Here is a 17,035-nt window from a genome sequence, read left to right as displayed (position 1 = left end):
CATTAGATCCTACCTCTCTTTTCCCTTAATCCTTTGAAATCTGTTCTCTCCACATCTGGGATGCACGTCAGACTATGTCCAGCTTCACTGTCCTCTATCACAAATCCTAGAATGGAATGGTTACTCCCCCAACAAATCTTCCTGTCCAAGATTTCTCTCACTTCTACTGAAGCAGCCATTTCCCTTCTGGTCATCATACTGTCCACATTCTTAGTTCTTGTCCCTTGTCTCTTCCTTGAAATTATTAAGTGAATTTAAAAATTTATCAGCTAATATGCCATTGACAGAGAACTCCAAAAGATGGCTGTGTGATTGAGGTATCCCATTATTATCATATCATGTCTCAATGCCAGTTTTGTGGTGTTTCAAAACTCCTCACCTTCCTGTTCTTTGTGTGTGGCCTAGAATATAGTCATATAACATTTCTTCACCATCAACTTCCACTGAACTTCACCTAAGCATTATGCTTTCCCCTCTCTGAGTTCTGGATTTCTTCAATTGAGTATATCTTTATCATTTTCAATGTTGCTCTTCCTCTACTTTATCTATTCTATTTTTATATGGTATACTCTTCCACAAAAATGGGCAGTAGATAGAGAACCTAGCCTGGAGTCAGGAAGACTTATCTTCCTGAGTTCAAATTTGGCCTCAGATACTTACTAGGTCTGTGACCCTGGGCAAGTCACTTAAGTCTGTTTGCCTTAATGTCCTCATCTTTAAAATGAGCTAGGGGGCAGCTAGGTGGCGCAGTGGATAAAGTGATGGCCCTGGATTCAGGAGTACCTGAGTTCAAATCCGACCTCAGACACTTGACACTAGCTGTGTGACCCTGGGCAAGTCACTTAACCCCCATTGCCCAGCAAAAAATAAAATAAAATAAAATGAGCTGGAAAAGGAAATGGCAAACCACTCCAGTATCTTTGCTGAGCAAACCCCACAAGGGTTCATGAATAGTCTGACAAGACTAAACAATAAACAACAACAACTTTCACAATAATAATTCATTCTCCCATACTCCATGCCCAATCGGTTGCCAAGCCTTGTTGACTTTTCCTCTACCCCTTGAGTCTGTCCCCTTCTTTTCACAACCACCCTAGTTCAAGACCTCATCACCTATCCTCTAGCTGAATACAGTGTCCCTGCCTCCATTCTCTTTCTTTTCTAATCCATCCTCCACACAGCTGCCAAATTGACATTCCTAAAGTACTGGTCCATCCCTTTGCTACTCTGGAAGCTCCAGTTACTACCAGTTTCCCCTAGAATAAAATAACAGATGCCTGTTTAGAATTTAATAGTCTTTATAATGTGCTTCTAATCTACCTTTCCAGACTGACTGTACATCACTTCTTCACACACTCTACACTCCAACAAAACTGGCCGACTTGGCCATTTTCTCTACGTTCTACCTCCTATTTCCACGCCTTTGCATAACCTGTCCTCTAAGGACAAGAATACATTCCCTCCTCAGCTCTGTTTCTTAGAAGCCTGAGCTTCCTCTATGGTGTACCTCTAGCTCATCCAAGAGTGCTCATGCCCTGTTCCTCACCTCCTGCCCAAAATTACTTTTTATTTACCTTGAATATATTTTGTACACATTTATCTATGTTTATGTTTCCTTTAGGGCAGGGACTGTTTTGTTTTGGCATTTTATCCCCAGCCTAAAGGTGCTGAATAAATACTTGAATCACATCCCACTAAGTCTCAATGATATTTATGAAGTCAAATTTATCTCCTTGTATAATTTAGTTTATTCTACTATTTACCTGTTTCTTTTTGTTGTCCAGTCGTTTTCAGTCATGTCTGACCATTTTCGATTCTTAGTAAAGATGCAGGAGAGATTTGCCATTTCTTTCTCCAGCTTATCTTTACAGATGAGGAAACTAAGGCAAACAGGGTTAAGTGACTTGCCCAGGGTCACACAGCTAGTAAGTCTCTGTGGTCAGATTTGAACTCAGGAAGACCACTTCCTGATTTGAGGCCTGGCACTCTATCCACTTTGCCACCTATTTCCCTATTTACATACCTTGTGCATTTTCCTAGATATATTTAAGACCATAAATTTTTATTCCTGGTTCTCTTCTTAGTTATTGTCTCCTGTAAATTAATGAGCCCTTCTTCCTTCTTTGAGTGAAGACTTTATTCTCTCTGATAACCTGAGGAATGAAAAGATTTTTTCCAACCCTGTTACTTTCCCCTCTCCAGGGGAGAAAAGCCCCTATTTCATGCATATATAACTGTCTCTTGGTACTGGCAGAAACATAAACATAATCACTCTCTGAAAGTTCATGTAAAATTTCCTTTATCCACCATACTTGCTGGAAACCTGATCCTTAGTCTTCCTTCATTCTTACTCACAGCTCTGGGACCAACTCTTGGCTACCTGCAATGGAAAACTGTCTGCCACCCTGAGGCTGGGGGGCTTCCTGGCTGGAGGCTCTGTACACAGCTGACTTCCCAGCCTTTTCTTTTAAGATGATTTTGGCTGCAGTCCTTGATTGGCAATTAACAGTTTCCAGCCAAAGTCCCAATAAATACAGAAGCTGCCTACAATTTAGTAGGTGATAGAGATGTGACTCTTACATTTTTCATATCAGAGATTAATATGGACACATGTTCCAGTATTAGAACTGAACAGGCAAATCCAAACTACATTGGGTCTCACTATTACTTTAAGAATTCCCTCTTTCAGGAGACAAGTGGGTAAAGGAGCATCTCACCTTTAAACTACACACCTCAGGGGAATCTCAAAGCCCATGCCAGCTCTAATGTGCTGCAGTGAACAGTGGGTATTGTTCAGGTGAAGTAGTAAATTCTCTAAAAGGAGAGAATAATCACTTGCATCTGAGTGAACTCTGAGAACTCTGACAAATTAGCTTTCCTAGGAAATCCTTAGTTGGAAAATAACTGATATCACCCAGACCTGAGGAAACCACATGTCTTTTTAGCAGGTCATGTAATCCTGATGAATTGTTATCCCTAGGAGGGGAATAATCCCTGTGACTGTGACTTACTAAATAGCTTTTATTAATAGAAACAGTTGTCTCATGGGAGATAGGACTTTGCACTCCGAAGACAGGAAGTAGAAGCTGGAAACCATGCATGCTTTTTCCCTGGCCCTCATTAGTTTATCCAGCCAGCTCTCCTCACTTCCCCACCAAATTCAACATCTTGGTACAGCAAACAGGAAATTTAGTGGGGGCAGCCACTGGGGATCATACTTTCAAATTCTTTGTCTTCACTAATCTGTTTACCTAAAAGTTCAGCAATCAATGTGGTTTACACATTCTTTGTATCATAAAAAGATTTATTAAGCCAAAGTGATCAGTCCACTTATTTGAGCAATGGAACTCCAAAATGACAAAAAGACCATGGACCATCGTTTTTGGTGTCTGTCTAATATGGCCAGCCCTCCTGTGGCATGTCAATTTGGCATTTTGAGCTGCACTAAAAAAAAACTATTGAATGACACAAATGGTCCAACAGTTTAGCTGAAATAATATGTAGCTCTCAAGCCCCTAACAAATTTTATTCCTTGATGTGAGTTAACGTACAAGCCCTACTTATCTCAACAGAATTACTGTGAGAAAAGCACTTTGTAAAGTGTGAAGCAGTACATGAACGTGCATTACAACAATGACAATGAAGTCCTAATGTTAATTCTAACTCTAAAATTCTCTTTCAATAAAATTAGTCTGATGAGTCTGATTTGTTTTTTCTCTTTTTTTCCCATTCCAATAAGTTAACAGTCTTCATGACCATTTACAAACTGTACTATCATCTCCAAACAACACCAAAACAATCACTCAAGGAGGATTTGAATCTGTTTGCAAATTCCACCGGACAGAAGCTCTAAATAATGAAAGTGAACCACTTCAGAACGACAGTGAACAATTATCCTCTACCAGGCCACCAGCACCACAAAGCCAGTTTGGTTCTGTCAACCTTGGCAGTGTAAAAAAGGAAAAAAATGCAGAGCAAAATGACACATTGACATTTTTTATCCACAAAGATGTATATACTGAAGAGACTCTGATAAACTCTCCCAAAAGTTCACTTCTGAAGGTCTACGATGAATTTGCTGTGCCTCTCCCAATAACAGAGGAGTCGTTGTTTGACAGCATCATTAAGGACACCTCCATAAACCTCAAGAAGACCTCGAGCTTCTTGTATGAGAAGAACGTGTGCACAGAGCTTGGGGAATCACTTCTTAAAGAGGGTTTTGACCAGACTGCTACTCACAAAGCCAAGGTGTGTTGTGAGACTAATGATGCAGAAAAGCCATAAATTATTAAAATATTTATTGTTTGTTTTTATGTATAGGTTTACAATGCTACCAGTAGTATTAAGTCATTATAATTATAGGAACAGTAAAAAAAAAATGTCTTAAACACAGACTCAGATACTCTCTTCCTCCAAGGAACTTATTTTTTCTTATCAAATCCCAGATGTTCACTACCCTTTTTTATGTCATAGTGATGACAATAAATATCCCTACTGGTTTTCTGGATAGTATTTTCTATTTTTATCAAGCTTATTTCTTGTCCACAGCTTCCATTAGACTTAGTTTAGTCTCTTTTCGGCCTTATTAGTTCTATGTTGCCATGCCAATTTACATAGCTGAATATGGTACTGTGCAGTGGAAACTGGTACTCTGATTAAATTGTACCAAATTAGCTTTGAACACCTTAAGATATTAAGAGGACAATTCTGGAGAAGAGGATACTTTGTGTAAAGTTAAATCTGATGTCTTAGCCTTTCAGAAAGGATATCTTGACCCCCAGCCAGATGGTGTAATGACACCAAAATAAAGATAAAGTGTAGGGGCAACCTCATCATCATCATTATCGTTAGTATTTATTGATGTCTCAGGATACCTGGCTCTGTATAAAGTACTTAAGAGAAGAAGAAAATTCTGTCTTCCTATAGTTTATAGTCTAGTGAAATTTATAAAATGTAGCACTTCACAGAGAGAAATTCAGTTGTTTTAAGCCAACATCTTTTTTAAAAAAAGAATAGGATTTATTTTTTCCCCTAGACTTGTACTACCTGTCTGCCAAGCTAAATCACTGTTTTGTTGTGGTTTTTTTTTTCCACGAAAGTTCCTAATCTCTCCATCTATCCCAACAGATTGACTCTGAGCGGTATAGTGAACACACAAAGAGCTCAGGAGATACCAGCACCCTACATCTGCCATGCCCTCTGGACAAAAACAAAGACTTTGTTCAAGATCTGATGCAGTCAAATAGATGTGACCAAAAAAACAGAATGAGTAACATTTTTCATCATCAGTTAGATGGGGAAAATCATAGCTATCGCCTTCAAGTTAGAAGTGTGAGCAGCTTTTCATTTTCACCAAATGGCAGGCAAAGGAAAGCTTTTATTTAACTTTTTTCCCATAATGGTGTATTAAAAAAAAAAAGATGATTTTTGTTGAATTCTGTAAGACAAAGCTTCTTGCATATGGCTGTCTAGGGCTGCTGTTAATCCCTACAGAATCAACTGTCTCTTTAAGTTACTGATTTTTTGGGGGGGAGGCAATTAGGGTTAAGTGACTTGCCCAGGGTCACACAGCTGGTCAGTGTCAAGTGTCTGAGGCTGGATTTGAACTCAGGTCCTCCTAACTCCAGAGGCAGTACTCTATTCACTGTGCCACCTAGCTGCCCCTCAACTGTCTCTTAATATCTGTCTCCTCATGTGTTAAATGAAGGGCTTTTGCCCACCAAACCCTATACAGTAATACAGCACTATAATTCTTCATAGATCTTTTACAAAGATCTCCCAAGTTCTTTTTTTTGCTATATCAGCATATGCTATTTTTATTTTCATATTTTGTTATACCTTCAATCTTTCAAGGTCTTCAAATCCTGGTCCTTGTCCATCATAAGACAAGCACCTATGATACTCTCATAATGATAAAATCAGAATAGTAAAATCATCTAGACATAGGGATCCAATAATTTTAACTGGTGGTTTGTTAATGCTTCCACATTTAAAAGATGACTTTTCTCACAGTTGTATATTTATTAGTAAATTGATTTAATTTATTTGAAGATAAGGGAAACAGCATTTGTTTATATTAGGGTCTGAAAAGTAGCATGTCCTGGGAAATTATGGGGATTTGAACAGTTAACAGTGCTCCTGTGAAACAGATGATTTTATTCCTCAGGCAGTGTTGTTCTTCTGGGTATTATAAATGAAGGAATAAATGCTAATTGCACCCTCTCCATGTTAAACGGCAGTGACAAACATCTTGGTACTGATGTATAAAACTAAAGATCTTTCAGTTAAAATCTCTCCATTTTGAGTAGTAGGATATTGATGGAGATGGTAATTGTCTCTCTCTTTCTCTCTTGCTTTTCTCAATTAAATATAGACTTTTGTTAATCCAAGGGAATCCCAAAATTCTAAGGAGGCTCCTGAGAAGTCAAACATTTGTCCAAAGGAAGTAAGGGCAGAGTCTCCAAACCACCATGAGAATTTCCTAACTTATTTTACTGACACCAGTACTTGGAGTGAAGCATCTATAGAGGACCCCAGTCCCCAAGATACAAAGCATGGTTTTGAAAGTTTGCAACCCCTGGAGGAAGAGCATATAGACTTGAATGATGTCATAAATACATTAAAACAGGATAACCACAAGCAGCAAAGTAAAATAACAGAATTGGAGTGCAGTAACTTCTATTTAGAGAATAATGTCAAAGAGCTACAAATGAAAATTTCCAAACAACAGGTGTTTGTTGACATCATAAATAAACTGAAGGAAAATGTTGAAGAGCTTATTGAAGACAAATACAGGGTTATCCTAGAAAAAAATGATATTGAAAATTCCTTGAGGAATTTGCAGAAGGTTTCAACTGAAATACAAAAACAGCTTGAGGAATCTATGATTGAAAAGAACACTTTAATATTAGAGCTTAAAAAGATGAAAACAGATTATGTTCTTCTTCAGGAGAAACATAAGAATGAATTAGAGCTAAAGAATAAATCCATAAATTACTGTTTAGAAATGGACAAAACCTTAAATAAGAAAGAGGAAGAAATAGGGAGGTTACAAAGTCTCAGAGGCGAACTGGAGAAAGCAACTTCGACTCTGGAGTTACTCCAAGTAGAATTCCAGAGACATGAGGAGGTCAAGATACAGGAAAGGCAGGAATTGAAATCCAGTTTTGGTAAATTGGTTACTCAAGTTAAAATTTTGCAGTCAAGGTCTGAAAATGAAAAGGCTAAGAATGCCAAGTTACAGCAGCAGATCAATGAGGTAAAAAATGAGAATGCAAAACTTCAGCAACAAATTGTAAGGAGTGAAGAACAAAATTATAACTGGAAACTTGAGACAGCTCAGTGGAAGCAACAGCTAGAGGAAATAATGGAGTCAGACATTGCAAAGGTATTTATATAAATTCAAAATCCCTAATGACAAAATTCATGAGTTTTCAACCAGTCATAGGTAATCAGAACCTCCAGGAATACCATTGGTTATCAAAAAATTGAAGTAGGCTCCAGGATCACTCACGTTTTGATGTCATTCATGCCTCAATCATAATTGATTTTATTTGTATGTTAAGGATTACATGTTATAGTTTTAATAATTCAAAATACCAGCCTCAGTGTGAGGTAGCCTTATAAAATACTAGCTGATTATCCTTTCAGATTTTATCACAAATTTTATCATATAAATGGCTTCAGAGTTCTTGGCTTTGAATTTTTAATCCCAGAATCTGACCTACTCCTCCTCAGATCTACTTCAATCCTCTGCTAGTCCTCTGTTTCTGTCCCATGGAATTTCCATTCTGGGGTAGGCAAAACACATCACAGTCTCGGACTTTTCCAGAAATAGGACTTCTGTGTTTTAGCTCTAATAAAATCCTGGATTTCTCCTGATAATGCCACTTTCCTTGTTGTCCTCATTAGTGAAGGTTATTTCAACTTCCATTCCCTGACCCAGATAAGAGAGGAATGGAGAGCAGCATGTATCTTGCTACTTCCAGACAATTACTGGACATATATTATTCAGTCACCTCATATTTTGTAAATTCTATTTCCATACCACTGTTTCTTTAGTCTTATTATTAGTTTGCCATTGTCTACCAACATTGACATCTAGGTAGTGCAGTGGATAGAGCACTGGGCTTTTAAGTCAGGAAGATCTGAATTCCAGTCCAGCCTGACACTAGCTGTGTCACCATGGGCAAGTCACTTAACCACTAATTGCCTGAGTTCCTCATCTGTAAAATGGAACATTGGAAAAGGAAATGGCAAACCACTCCAGTATCTTTGCCAGGAAAAGCCTAAATGAGGTCATCCCTTTCCTTGCCTTGTTTGTCTCCTGACCCGGGCTGTATCCTTTGGTGGATCATTTCATTCTAGAACACTGTTCCTTTGACCCACTTCTGTACCTGCTTTCCCCTAGCCCCAATCTTAGGTAACCTGCATTGTCCATTTCCTCTGTTCAGCTCCCTAATTGTTGATTATTGCTGAAGGTCATGAAATGTTAGTTGTCATTCTCTACAAATTCACATTACCAGTCTTTTTATTTATCTCATCAATTTCATTTAGCTGTTACAATTTTTTTTTACTTTCCTTCCCTTTCTCAGTTATTAACCTTCCTCTACTTTATACCTCTATCCTCTACCAGTCTAGCCACCCAATGTCAGAGCTCAGAGCATCCTCAAAGATCATCTAATCCTCAAGTTACTGAGGTCCAGAGTAGTTAAATCATTTGCTTCAAAGCACAGAATGAGTTAGGCAGAAAGCTGGAATTAGAACCCAAGTCCAGTGCAATTCCACTTCCCTATTCTAATACTGTTTAATTGTCCTCCTACCCCTAGTCTCTTCCAGGGTCTTGTTTTCTCCTTCATATTCTTCATTTTCTCTCCCTCATCTACCTTCAAGTTTTCCTCACCTCCTCCTAAGTTCATACTTAGGTCTCTACTAGAATAAGAAAAATCTTCAATCATTGTATTCCCTAAAGCTACCAGCTTATCTCCTTTCACTGTTACACACCAAGAAGGAATTATCTATACTTTCTGTCTCTCCTTTCCCTCCACATCTATTCATTTGCCAAACCAGTCCTCAAATATTAAGGACCTACTATATACCAATAGTAAATAGTCAGCAAACATTTATCAAATGCCTACTGTGATGTCTAAAATCTAAATTGGGGTCGCCTTAAATTAGAAGCTTCAGCACCAGTCTTTGGGCATTAAACATTTATTAAAGCATACAGGTATTCACATGGAGTTCAGAAAGTTAAGAAAAGGTCTATCTAGCCTAGAGTTCCAGCCTGCTTGGGTTCTTCCTCAGGTCCTCCTCCATGAGCCTGCTTTAATCAGGAACTCTCTCTAGCAAACTGATTGTGGAAGCTTTTTATAGGTCTGGAACAGAGGCAGTCCTTACACACTGCTTCAAGCTGATTGGTTGGCATCATCCAAATCCATTGGTTCTGAAGGTGTTGTCAAGGTGTGATTACAATCCAGTTAACTTGAAGTAGGCTAATCAGCAGTTAATCACTCTCACTTGATCCAAGCAGTCTAGATTAATCCCCAGGTGGGTCCTTGAGTATCTGCTAAATCTCATTATTTGATCACACTACTATGTGCCAGATGTGGCGCTAAACCCTGAAGAAACAATTAAGAAAAAAAACTCTCTGCCCTTAAGGAGCTAAGAATCTAATAGAGGAAGACAAAACACAAAAGGAAGCTGAAAAGGCAGAGAAATCACAACATAGTGCAGACAGGTGAGAAATACGACGTCTGAGCTAGGTTCTCTCCACTAATCAAAGTTTGGAGTTCATGGTCACACCCTCCAGTCAGAGGCAGAGGGGAGTGATGAGATGGAAGAACAAGGCTGATGGGGTCTTACAGTACCCAACGCTGAGAATCAAAGATAAAAATGAAACAGCCCCCATTCTCAAAGAACTTACCTTCTACTGTACACACATGGGAGATTACATTTGACATGTGCATAGACAAATAAGGATACACAGAATAAATATAAGGTAGTTAGGGTGGGTGGCCACTGGCAGCAGGGCAATCAGAAAGGGGTTTGTGTAGAACATGTGTTGATGACTGTTTCTTTGGCTAATGGATTTCCTTTGTAATGCTGTGTATTTGATTTTTATTCATTTAAAAACATTATTTTAAGATGGGATCCTTAGGCTTTATTAGACTGTCAGTGAGGTCCATGACATAAAAAGCTTAAGAACACCTGGTGTGGAAGACAGTATTTGAACTGGTTTTTGAAGGATGTGAAGGCTCCTCTCCGGCAGAGGTGATGAACAAATGTATTCCAGGCATGGGGGAATGGCCGGTGCAAAGGGACAGAAACAGGAAATTGTTTGCAACATGTGAGGAAAAGAGGGTAGTTACATATGAGCTTGGGAAGATTGGTTGGGGCCAAATTGTGAAGGGCCTTACAAGCCAAACAGAGGAATTTATGATTTTTTCCCGGAGGAAATAGGGAGATACTGGAGTTAATTGAGTAGGGGAGTGATGTGCTCAGATCTGTGCTTAAGAAAATCACCTTGGCAGCTGTGTGGCAGGTGTATTGGAGTGGGGAGAGACTTGAGGCAGGGAATCTAGTTAGGAGGTCATTCCAATAGACTGGGCCATGAGATGACTTCTGAGGTTCCTCCCAGCTCTAAATTTGATAAATTTAACAGCTCTGGTAGTACATCTTCTTTCTTCACCAGTCTACTGATAGTACTTTTTTACCAATCCAATAGCCTCGTTCTCCTTGACTTTCCTGAAGCATTTCAAATTCTTAACCATCCTTTCCTGCTTGGCATCCTATCATCCCCTTACACTACTCTCTCCTGGGTCTCCTCCTCCTCCCTGTCTTCTTTTGCCCCTCTTTCCCCTTCCACTTCCTGAAGGGTTCTTCTGCCTCTATGCTTTCTCCCTTGGCAGCCTCACCTGCTCCTCCAGCTTCAGCTATTATTTCCTTACTGCTAATTCCCAAATCCACAGCTCCAGCCCCAGCCCCTCTCCTAAGCTCCAGATTTGCATTTTGAATTACTTGATGAGTATCTCAACTTTTATATTGTAGTGGCATCTCAGACTCAACATGTCTAAAGTTAAAATGATTCCCCCTCACACACACATACACACACTGCTCCTCTTGCTGACTTACCTATTTCTGTTCATGGAACCGTGGTTCCCAAATTCCAAATCTCAGAATCACACAAAAAAGAAAGAAGATTCTGCAAGCTATAGGCCAGTGAATTTGACTTTAATTCCTGGGAAAATTCTAGAACGTACCAGGTAATACCAAATTACATGAAACTAATAAAGGCATTTGTTTGTTTGCAGAAAGAAGTATTCAAGAAAAAAGAAAGAGATTTAGAGTGGAAGATACACATGTTAGGGAGGTTTCTTCAGGTATGTGTGTGCCAACCTTAACAGAAGAGCCTTTCATGATTTCCTAAACTTATTTCCATAGAGGTTATACTTAACCTGAAGAAATTAGAATTTTCATGATTTCATGATACAGCACTTTTGAGAAAGTTTTTTGTTGTTTCTACTGCTGCTATTTTAAACCAATAGTTCTATTTTTCATTCTTTTTCCACCTTGTCAAATTGATTTATAAAGCCTTCATTAAACACCAACAGTGGGCAAGGCATGAATGGAACTTCTGTCCTGAGGTGTGTGGGGGAAGGGATAGGTAGAGAGCAGCATGTACACAGGACAATCACATTTTTTTAACAGCAAAATTAAATGATGAAGTTGTCAGCAAGGGAAAATGAAATTATCCCCCTGTATCAGTTTTTCAGAATTATTAGCACCTTGAAATATTGCAAAAGAAACCCTAATTCTTTAGAATTTTGGAAACGATCATGGTAGATGGTAGTTGGATCTTCATGACCAGAGAAGAACCAAACCTGACTAAAAACTGTGGTCTCAATCATTGCAGATCCTTGGAAAGGGCCCCAGTCTAGAAGATTAGAGGATTTTCCTGACCATTTTTATTGTATAGCTATCAAATAGGTTATATTATAGAAAGAATATAGTTAGAGGGTAATCCTTAAAAGTCAGAAAGGGCTGGGTTCAAATTCTGACTCTGATACATCTGTGTGATGGTAGGCAAATGGCTTAATCTCTCAAAGCCAAAGGTATCTATTAAAATATTACAAGTTGGGGCAGCTAGTTGGCACAGTAGATAAAGCACCGGCACTGGATTCAAGAGGACCTGAGTTCAAATCCGGCCTCAGACACTTGGCACTTACTAGCTGTGTAACCCTGGACAAGTCACTTAACCCTCACTACCATGCCCCGCACCCCAAAATATTACAAGTTAAAAACCAGTTGTTGATCTGCTTTGGAAAATGACAGTTCCAAGCCCCTAAAATGGATATAGTTTAATATGGGTGTATATCATTTTATTACTTTTATTATCTCTACTAACTGGCATCAGTACAACTCTTAATTTTTTTAAAAATAGATTAATGTTTCACAAACTCTGTTCTGTGGAATTTTGGTGTTCTGTGCAGTGTGAAGAGGGTTTTTGTGAGAAAATGTTCATGCTAGCAATACTTTCATCTCCAAAATGTTAAGTAGACTTAAATATTCTCAGCAATACAGTGATCCAAGATAATACTGAAGGGCCCATGATGAAAAATGCTATCTCCCTCCAGAGAAAGAACTGATGGAGTCTGAATGCAGATTGAAACATACTATTTTTGTCTCTGTTTTTTGGGGGTGTGAGGAATCAGTGTTTTCTTTCACAACATAATTAATATAGAAGTATGTTTTGCATGATTGCACATGTATAATCTATATCAAATTTCTTACCGTCTCAGGGAAGAAGGAGAGGAGAGAGAAATAGAGAGTATTTGAAACTCAAATAAAAAAAAAACATGTTTAAAATGGTATTATGTCAATTGGGAAATATTATTTAAAATATTAAATTTTAATTTAATATTAAAATATTTAACAATAAAATAAAAATTTAAGTATGAAATTATATATGTAATATGATGCATATATAATATTCAAGTAATTGTTACTAGTGACAATATTTCAATATGAAAACAGACTTAAATTCCTCGATTTTGCTCCAAAATTTGTACCATAACATCAGACCAGGCCAGCATTTATGAGTCTAAATAATGCTTCTGTTGTTAAAGTAATTTTTCAGCCATGCCCAACTCTTCATGACCCCATTGGGAGTTTTCTTGGCAAAGATACTGGAGTGGTTTGCCATTTCCTTCTTCAGCTTATTTTCTAGATGAAGAAACAGAGTCAAATCAGGTTAAGTGACCAATTTTGAGTGAATGAAGCTTTGTTACTACAGAAGCATACTGTATGATTTTATCTTTGTTTCTTTTCTTTAAGAAAACTAAAGCTTAATTTTGACCTCTGTTGGCTAACCAAAAATTTCATTGCCAAGAAGAAACTGCTTTTAAGTTTTTTTCTTTTTAAACCCTGCATTTTTAGGTGTTTTGCTTTTTTAAAATTTACGAGTTACATTTTTTTTAAAAAGCAGGTTCTCAGCTTTTAATAAGACAAATGTGAATTTGTACACCACAGGACATGAAGACAATGCATTCAAATTTGTTTCTGGACTGCCCACCTTCTGAAGAAGAGAGTTTGAATTCACCATATATGAAAAAAACTGCTCAGTTTGTATCAAAGATGCACAATTTAATGGCTTTGATGGTAGGACTGCTTACCTGTGAGGTAAGTAAAACATTCAGAGGGTTTGCAAAAACCAGGAGTGGTAAGGCAGAGAAAAAACCTGGCAAAAATATAACCAGATATGATGCCTTAAACCTACATTCAATATCTTTGGATCTCAAGATTACTTAAAGTTCTCTCACTATCTATCTAATATTCCTTGACCATAAGTCATTACTCTTCTAATGACAACAATCAATTTTTAATGGACTGATCAAGCAGGGTTCCATTTCTCCTATTCCTTTACCATGCTCTACATTTCTTGTTCATTAATACCATCTATTGTAATTAGAATGGATTGTTGTGAGCCACAACCCTTTGGTACCAATACTTTCATTTCAATCTTTCTCTAGGCTCTTGTGCTGGATTTTTATCTTTATGAGGCCCCAAATATAGTTGTGAGCTGTATAATAATGCAAGTAACTGGGGGAAGAAGATAGAAATGAACCTCCAGGTGTGGCCAGGTCATCCTCAAATGTAGCAGTACTCCCAAGTGCCCTAGGGTGGATTTTGTTCTCAAGCCCTTAAATATTTTTGTATGCTTCTGCTATTAAAATAACAATTGCAGAATAGATAGAGATATCAAATTGTTCCCACTTCTAGTGAAACCAAATTCCTTTTTCCCCCCTTCTTTGAATGTTTTGAATTTTGTTATTGTTCAACATTTCAGTCATCTCTGACTCTTCATGACCTCATTTGGGGTTTTCTTGACAAAGGTCCTGGAGTGGTTTGCCATTTCTTTCTCTGGCTCATTTTACAGATGAGGAAACTGAGGCAAACAGGGTTAAGTGACTTGCCCAGGGTCACACAGCTAGGAAGTGTCAGAGGACAGATTTGAATTCAGGAAGATAAGTTTTCCTGACTCCAGGCCTGGCACTCTATCCACTGTGCCACCTAGTTGCCTTTGTATGTGACTAACCCATCCTTTTTTTTAATCTTGCATTCTTCATCATTCTTCAGTAGCATCCTTTATCCTACTTCTCCTTGTTTGTAATACATTCCAGCCTACCATGCATCTCCCTGTTGCATTTTGGGTGAGCCTCTACTTCCCTACAAGGACTAGTTATAAATATGAACCTATATGAAATCCTTCCACACAACAGTTTCTGAAATGCCTTTGGCTCTAAGTACCATCCCATTCTTCTACCTCTTTTTATTTTTATTGAAGATGCTAGTTGGTCCAGTTTCTCCCATTTTAATCTTGTTATTCTTCTCAGGATACTGATAGTCCTGATAATGAACATTTGCAGGACAATAAGAATGTTTATGAAAAAATGAAGTGTTTCAACTTTAAGAAAATAAGTTTGGAAAAAGAGGTATGGTGACCTTTTCTTTACTCGTAGATATGATAACTCTCTTGTTAAGTCAAAGAGTAAGGCAACATAAAGGCATAAAGAGACACTAATATTTGAATAATTACTGTTTTCAGAGAAGTAATTCTTAGAACTCCAGAGCTTTCCCAGGCCCCTCACAAGAGTATTTCTTTATTCAAATAAGTTTTTCATTAATATTAAACCTACTTCTTACAAGTGAAAGGTAACTTCATCTACTACAATTTGTTTAATCAGTGTCTATGTTCTTGGTTTGACAGTCAAGGATTCTTCAGTTGCCAAAAGCAGAGATTTGATTTGAGGATAGGGCCGAGGAGATCACTATGTGAAATAGAGGAGGCAGAAATATGGTGTTCAAAATGAGCATTATGGAGTCATAAAACTGGATTGGGTAGATCTACAAGATGCATCCTTTTGAATCAGGTTCATACGTAGCAAGGAATGTAGGCAACAACCCTGCCTAGTTAAAGGAATGAGTCTACTTATTCAAGTTGGGTACTTAGACTCATGATAGTTGGGCCCTTCATCAAAGGAAAACAAATGATCTGAATTGAGAAAGACAGATGATATATGCCTGGAAATCTGGGAAGGTTTTTTGTGTTGTCACTGAGCTATAGAAAGGGTTTAGAGGAGAAAACATAGGAAATCAGAGAAATCATCTTTCTCAGGTTGGCCTATATGAAGAGAGAAGCCTAGTTCAGGGTAGGAATCATGAGATAATAAAGGTATATTTGCATATATATCTAAGTAATTTTGATAAATCTTTGTACAGTTAGAATTCATTGGGATTCCAAATACTGAAGGTATTAATTAAGCCTGTTTTTATAATATATTCAAAGAACCTTATTGGCATGTCATGAATTTACTTTAAAAATATAATCTTACCTTTCTTGGAGACACTATGTTATCTTTAATCATATTTACTTAAAGATGCTTCCTATGATATCCAGTAGTGTACAATAAAGATTATAAGAACACAGATTTATTTTAATTTCTGTTCCTTTTATAACACAAACTGTCTCTAATTCTTCCTAGCTACTGAAACATAAGGAAAGAATCTCAACCTTTAGGGAGTTAATTGCTAATGAAAAAGCTTCTCAAAAGAAAGTTTCTGAGGTATGCCTAATACTTACTGTGTTCTGTCTCCCACATTTTGCAAAGATGACACCACTGGTAAACCTTATTTGGATTGATCCCTACTCCCACCTTCTACCCATACTCCATCATCTTCATCTATTTGAAGTCCCTCCCTTTCTTTATTCAAAGCCCAAAATACTGTACCCTCCTCCGTGAAGCACCAGACAGCTTCACATCTCACAAATAGGCAGTTTGCCCCCATGAAAAAGAAGCACTGAACATTTCCAGCATGAGTGTCTTTTTGTGGTGAGGGTAGCAGGGCTCCTCTCCAGAGGAAATAGCTTCTTGTGTTGCATAGAATAAGGATGTGGATCCATGGGTACCATAATGTGAAAGTCCAGTAATGGCCCAAAGAGGAAGAAGAAACATAAGTGTTTGGTTGCTCCCCACTGAGGAGTATTAGTTCACCTGACATAAGTAACAGAGACATTTGTTTGCTCCCTGGAACATATGCCTGGATGTGATGAAATCCTTCCCAAGAACTGTCAAACCTGATGACTGCTACCCCTTTCTGGTAATTGATGTAAGGACAAATGTTACTAGCAGTAGTAACTGACAAAGTATTGTAAAGGATATCATGGGCAAAAAACTGAAACCCTCAGGAACACAGGTGGGGTTTTCACCAGTGTTTGCTGTTAAAGGTATGGGATTCCAAAGAGAGAGAAAAAGGGACAGATTTGGGAAATGAACAATGGATTCAAAATATGGTGTCTGAGAACAGAATTTGGATTTCTGGACCACAGCTTACAACATAAGGATGAGAGATTCTTAAAAAGAGATCAAATATACTCAGAAAAATGCCAGCCAAAACATTTTCCTGGCTTCTTGTAAATCTCTTCAAGAGAACTTTAAAAAGGAAGGAGGAGAGAGAAAATGGCCACATAGATCTGACA

The 17,035-nt window shown here is 37.9% G+C and overlaps 1 protein-coding gene and 1 long non-coding RNA gene across 2 annotated transcripts in view; one reads left to right on the top strand and one right to left on the bottom strand.

The window, feature by feature from the left end:
- LOC122742135 overlaps positions 1 to 17,035 on the bottom strand; it is a 109,537-nt gene that overhangs the window by 14,936 nt on the left and 77,566 nt on the right. The gene's annotated exons all lie outside the window — the stretch shown is intronic.
- Positions 1 to 17,035, top strand: part of CAGE1 (cancer antigen 1) — an 87,327-nt gene that overhangs the window by 16,857 nt on the left and 53,435 nt on the right. The window contains exons 2-8 of the mRNA XM_043986154.1: positions 3,740 to 4,248; positions 5,128 to 5,358; positions 6,374 to 7,387; positions 11,310 to 11,378; positions 13,528 to 13,677; positions 14,892 to 14,990; positions 16,041 to 16,121. Coding sequence (XP_043842089.1) covers positions 3,740 to 4,248; positions 5,128 to 5,358; positions 6,374 to 7,387; positions 11,310 to 11,378; positions 13,528 to 13,677; positions 14,892 to 14,990; positions 16,041 to 16,121 — 2,153 coding nt within the window. The remainder of the gene's footprint in view (positions 1 to 3,739; positions 4,249 to 5,127; positions 5,359 to 6,373; positions 7,388 to 11,309; positions 11,379 to 13,527; positions 13,678 to 14,891; positions 14,991 to 16,040; positions 16,122 to 17,035) is intronic.

Source organism: Dromiciops gliroides, chromosome 1 (assembly GCF_019393635.1).
Source record: "Dromiciops gliroides isolate mDroGli1 chromosome 1, mDroGli1.pri, whole genome shotgun sequence".
NCBI lineage: Eukaryota > Metazoa > Chordata > Mammalia > Microbiotheria > Microbiotheriidae > Dromiciops > Dromiciops gliroides.
This window is presented reverse-complemented; position numbering and strand designations above follow the sequence as displayed.